General features: G+C 37.2%; 1 protein-coding gene across 9 annotated transcripts in view; it reads left to right on the top strand.

Annotated features, from left to right (window-relative positions):
- CFAP206 (cilia and flagella associated protein 206) overlaps positions 1–5,976 on the top strand; it is a 72,970-nt gene that overhangs the window by 34,617 nt on the left and 32,377 nt on the right. For 4 of the 9 annotated variants that reach the window (XM_077750312.1, XM_077750313.1, XM_077750314.1 and 1 more), the window contains exon 1: positions 5,163–5,182. The exons of the other annotated variants lie outside the window; for them this stretch is intronic. Coding sequence is in view for 3 of the 4 variants with exons in the window: in XM_077750313.1 (XP_077606439.1) it covers positions 5,164–5,182 (19 nt within the window). In the remaining variant the exon portion in view is untranslated. Of the gene's footprint in view, positions 1–5,162; positions 5,183–5,976 lie in introns of those variants that run through there. 9 annotated transcript variants of the gene reach the window in all.

The raw sequence follows: 5,976 nt of genomic DNA, 5'->3' as shown, positions 1-5,976 counted from the left end.
CCCCCTCCCCCCCCGCCCACCTCCAACCCCTGGTCTCCTAAGAAGTCTTGTAAGCCTAGGAGTTAGTTAACTCAGCCCCCACCTTCTGAAGCCCAGGCACCACTGGAAACTGCTCAGCTCTAGTTTGAGGCATGGAGGGAAGGGGAGAAGACAGGGCAATCTCTTCTTGGGGATGTGTAAAGGGGTGCTTGGGGATAGGTAGGGGATCCTGAAGCAGGAGAGCCAAGGTAGAGTCAGAAGTTCTTCTGGAGACCTATAATTTAAATGCTTCCTCTTTTCCTTCGAACGTTGTTATTTCCTTATGAAATTTCTCCAACCCTTCAGTAAAGATGTTAAAGACTTCCAAAATTTCTCTCTCTCTTTTTTTTTTTCATTCACCCACACATATACTTACCTCCTTTATCCAAATAATCTTGTGTGACTATTTCATCCCAGACTCTGTTCTTAGGTCTTGGAAATTCCACAAAACATGTTCCTTGCCTTCAAGGAGCCTACGGCCTAGTAGAAGAGACAGACAAGAAAATAGACTTCCTTAGATTATTAACAGCTCTGTCAAATCTAAGTACTGTGGGGAAGGGGAACGGGGAGTGATTGCTTCATGGGTATGGAATTTTCTTTTGGGAATGAAACATGTTTTGGAATTAGAGATTAAGGTTTAGGATCCTAAACCCAATATTGTCAGGTCAGAGGAAGCTTCATAGAAGATGTGATTTCTGAAAACATGGAGAAATTAGTCAGGTGAAGAGGGAAAAGGGACATCATATAGAGAGCGTAACCTATATGCAAGGGAGGCCAGTGAGTAATCCAACGTGGTTGGAAAATGGTAAGAGTGTTCTGGGGGAAGGAGGGAGGCAGTTGCAAGAGCTGAGGTTGGGTGGATGGAGCTGAGATCAGATCATGAAGGCCCTTATATTCCATGCCTAGGAGTTTGGACTTCACCCCAAAGCCACTCAGAAGCCTTCATGAGATTTTAAGCAGGAGAATGACACAATCAGATTCATATTTTTGAAACATCATTTTAGCACAGACAAAGATTTGGAGGGTATAACACTGAAGTCAGGGAGCTCAATTGGTTGGCTGTTGCAGTAATCCAGACAAGAAAAGATAATTGCTTCAGTTAATTCAGAAGTGGGAATGGAGAGAACTGAGTGGATTTGAGAGACATTAATGAAGACTTGGCTCTTAAAGATTGGGGAAATGGGTGTGGGAGTGGGTGAATAAAAGACCAGAAGACACTCACAGTAATATTGTCCACATACACAAAATAGGTAAGTCGGGTGTATCATCCGAATTTATCATGGGGAACTCACAAGGGGCACTACTCCTCTCTCCAGACTTAGACTTGAGAATCACTGCCACAGAGCCTATAATAGCAAAGGTATTGTTATGCTTGGATCCTATTTTCCTGATTGGGATTACAAGGTAAAAATAATTTTAAGAAAGAACCACTACTGCCTCCACTTTTTTTTTTAGAGGTTTGAATTTCATGATAATAGAATTCACAGCTTTAATTTTTTTCATTTTGTGTTTTTATAATTTTGATTCTTTTTTAATACATGAAAGAGCAGGACCCCATGCTTGGGTATCTGCAGTAAAAGTTTCAATTTCCCCCTGATTTGTGAAAATCTGGTCCTGAGGTTTGTTGTTTGTCTACTGGCTGATTCATGTGATGGGCAAAAAGATGGGAAACAAAGAATTAATGTTTTCACTCATTTGTTACCTTTAAGAAAAATGTATTTATTTATTTTTGAGAGAGATAGCACAAGCAGGCGCCAAGCTGTCAGTGCAGAGCCTGACACAGGGCTCAAACCAGTGAACCACATGATCATGACCTGAACCAAAGTTGTAAACTTAACCAACTGAGCCACCCAGGTGCCCCTCACCATTTGCTACCTTTAAAGGTAGTTGGCAGGGGCGCCTGGGTGGTTCAGTTGGTTAAGCATCCAACTTCGGCTCAGGTCATGATCTCACAGTTCATGGGTTCAAGCCCTGCGTGGGGCTCTGTGCTGACAGCTAGCTCAGAGCCTGGAGCCTGCTTCGGTTTCTGTATTTCCCTCTCTCTCTGACCCTCCCCTGCTCATGCTGTCTGTCTCTCTCTCAGAAATAAATAAAACATTTAAAAAAATTTTTTTCATTTAAAAAAAAATTTTTTTAAAGGTAGTTGACAATCATAAAGAAAAGTGGATTTTTAAAAATAGTTTTTAAAAATCATTTATTTATTTAAGGTATGGTTGACATGCAATATTAGTTTCAGGTGTACAACATAATGAATAAACTCTTAAATACCTCCTGAAATGCTTACCAAGATAAATGTAGTTATCACCTGCCATCATTTGTCACCATACAACATTCTTACAATATTATTGATTTTTTCCCCCCAGGTTATGCTTTGCATACCTGCACACTTGTGACTTATTTCTTTTATGACTGCAAGTTTGTAACTCTTAATTCCCTTTACCTACTTCACCCATCCCCTCACTACCCTCCTCTGTGGCAACCACCAATTCTCTGTATCTATGGGTCTGTTTCTGTTTTGGTTGTTCAATCATTTTATTTTTTAAATTCCACATGTAAGTGAAATCATATGATATTTGTCTTTTTCCGTCTGACTTATCTCACTTAGCATAATACCATCTAGGTCTACCTACATTGTTGCAAATGGCAAAGTTTCATCCTTTTTTTATGGCTGAGTAATATTCTATTGTGTGGAAATATCACATCTTTATCCAGTCATCTATCCTTGGACACTTGGGTTGCTTCCATATCTTGGCTATTGTAAATAATGCTGCAATAAACATGGGGGTGCATAATCTTTTTGAATTGGTGTTTTCTTTGGGTAAATACCCAGTAGTGGAATTACTAGGTCATAGGATAATTATATATTTAATTTTTTGAGGAATGTCCATACTGTTTTCCACACTGGCTATAACAGTTTACATTTCCAGCAACAGTACGTAAGGGCTCCTTTTTCTCTACATCCTTGCCAACACTTGTTGTTTCTTCTGTTGTTGATTTTAGCCATTCTGGCAATAGTGAGGTGACATCTCATTGTGGTTTTGATTTGTATTTCCTTGCTGATGAGTGGTGTTGAGTATCTTTTCATGTTTCTGTTGCCCATCTGTGTGTATTTTTTGGAGAAATGTCCGATCATGTCTTTTGCCCATTTTTTAATTGTATTATTTGTTTTTTGGGTGTTGAGTTATATGAGCTCTTTACATATTTTGGATATTAACCCCTTATCAGATATATTATTTGCAAATATCTTCTCCCATTAGGTGGGTCATCTTTTGTTTTGTTGATTGTTCCCTTCACTGTGGGGGGAAAAAAACTTTTTATATTGGTGTAGTCCCAATAGTTCAATTTTGCTTTTCTTTCCCTTGCCAAGGGAGACATAGCTAGAAAAATGTTTCTGTAGTGATGTCAAAGAGATTACTGCCTATGTTTTCTTTAGGAATTTTCTGGTTTTGGGTCTCACGTTTAGGTCTTTAATCTATTTTGTGTTAATTTTTGTGCATGGTGTAAAAAAGTGGTCCAGTTTCATTGTTTTACATGTAGTGTCCAGTTTTCCCAATAATATTCATTGAAGAGATTGTCTTTTTTACTATTGTATATTCTTGCCTCCTTTGTCATAGATAAATTGACCACATAAGCATAGGTTTATTTCTGGGCTCTTTATTCTGTCCCATTGATCTGTGTGCTTTTTTTTTTTTCTGTGCCAGTACTGTACTATATAGATTACTATACCTTCATAGTATATCTTGAAATCTGGGATTATGATACCTCCAGTTTTTTTCTTCATTTTTAAGATTGCTTTAGCTATTTGGGGTCTTTTGTGGTTTCATACAAATTTTGAGATTATCAGTTCTAGTTCTGTGAAACCTGCTGATGATATTTTGATAGGGATTGCATTAAATCAATAGATTGCTTTGGGTAGTATGGATATTTTAAAAATATTTGTTCTCCTAATCCATGAGCATGGAATGTCTTTCCATTTGTTTGTGTCATCTTCAGTTTCTTTCATCAATGTTTTAAAATTTTTAGAGTACATGTCTTTCATTTCCTTGGTTAAGTTTATCCCTAGGTATTTTATTATTTTTGGTGCTGTTTTAAATGGGATTGTTTTCTTAATTTCTCTTTCTGCTACTTCATTATTAGTATATAGAATTGCAGCAGATTTTTGTATATTGATTTTGTATCCTGCAAATTTACTGAATTCACTTATCAGTTCTAGTGTGGTTTTTTTTTTTTTGTGAAGTCTTTTGGGTTTTCTAAATATAGTATCATGTCATCTGCAAATAGTAAAAATTTTATTTCTTCCTTACTAACTTGGATGTATTTTATTTCTTTTTCTTGTCTGATTGCTGTGGCTAGGACTTCTGGTACTATATTGAATAAAAATGATAAAAGTGGACATCCTTTTTAAAAAATTTTTTTTTAATGTTTACTTATTTTTGAGAGAGAGAGAGTGCTGGGGAGGGGCAGAAAGAGAGAGGGAGACACAGAATCCAAAACAGTCTCCAGGCTCCAAGCTGTCAGCACATAGCCTGATGTAGGGCTTGAATTCACCAATGGTGAGATCATGACCTGAGCCAAAGTCAGATGCTTAACTGACTCAACCACCCCACAGCCCCTAAGAGTGGACATCTTTGTCTTGCTCCTGATCTTAGGGGAAAACTCTGTTTTTCTCCATTGGGTATGATATTAGCTGTGGGTTTTTTTTTTTAAAAAAGTACAACATTCTTGAGGGTAATCCTTTTAACTCTGAGATAAAACATTTAATAAAATGTAGGCCACTTCCTCTAGTATGACTTCCATCACAATTGATTTGCTCTATTTATTTAGGTTAGGTTAAATCCACTACTGAATGTAGGTTTGTACTCTGCTGTAAGTACTCTGGTGGACTTAAAAGTCCTTCATTTTTATTTTTTTATTTTTTAAGTTTATTTATTTTGAGAGACAGAGATTATGAGTCAGGAAGGAGAGAGGAGAAAGAGAACACCAAGCAGGTTCTGTGCTGTCAGCACAGGGCTCCACATGGGGCTGTATCTTACGGACTGTGACATCATGACCTGAGCAGAGATCATAAAGCAGACACTTAACCAACTGAGTCACCCAGGAGCTCTGAATGTCCTTTCTTTTTAAACGAAACTGATAACAGTTCTCATGCTGTCTTTTTCTCAAGGTAAATATATCCAATTCCTACCTTTTTAATTTTTTTTCTGACAAGATTCTTTTTATCACTCTCTGGAGACACTCTTGTTCCTCCATATTTCTTTTTAAATTTCTGCCATGTTAAAACTAGGGAACATTAGTTCTATAAGGACTAGAAGTCCAGTAAGTCATAATAGTTTCATACTTGATTTTTTCAGTAATAACACAGATAAAAGTAATGTCTAATATTTAATGATTCTTTTATTTATATAAGACATATGCTAAATGCTTTATAAATATTGCCTCATTTTATGCTCACAACTCTGTGAGGTAGATGCTATTATTATCATCTCTGTTTTACAAATGAGAAATTTGGGGGCACCTGGCTGGCTCTAGCCTGTGGCTCTTGATCTTGGGGTCATGAGTTCAACTCCGACATTGGATGTGGAGTCTACTTAAAGTAAATAAATTTAAATAAGATATTTGGACTGTTGAAAGGTTTATAGATGAACTATTACCACTATAATATTGTATAATAACTACCAGAAAATTTAGTGGTTGAAGACAGTATTTATTTATTATCACACATCTACAGGTTGTCTGGAGTTGGGCTGATCTAGGTCAGGCCCAATTGGATAGCTGTATATCTCACTGAGACTGGTTTAGGCAATTTTGCTCCATTTTATTCTCATTCTTCTCCTGGGAACAAAGAGCTAGCCAGGGTATGTTCTTCTAATGGTAGTGACACAGGTTCAAGGGAAAGAAGAAATGTGGGGTCTCTTAAGGCCTTGGCTCTGAACTTGGAACACTGTCACTTTCACACAT

This window comes from Crocuta crocuta, unplaced genomic scaffold (genome assembly GCF_008692635.1).
Source record: "Crocuta crocuta isolate KB4526 unplaced genomic scaffold, BGI_CrCroc_1.0 scaffold9, whole genome shotgun sequence".
Classification (NCBI taxonomy): Eukaryota; Metazoa; Chordata; class Mammalia; order Carnivora; family Hyaenidae; genus Crocuta; species Crocuta crocuta.
This window is presented reverse-complemented; position numbering and strand designations above follow the sequence as displayed.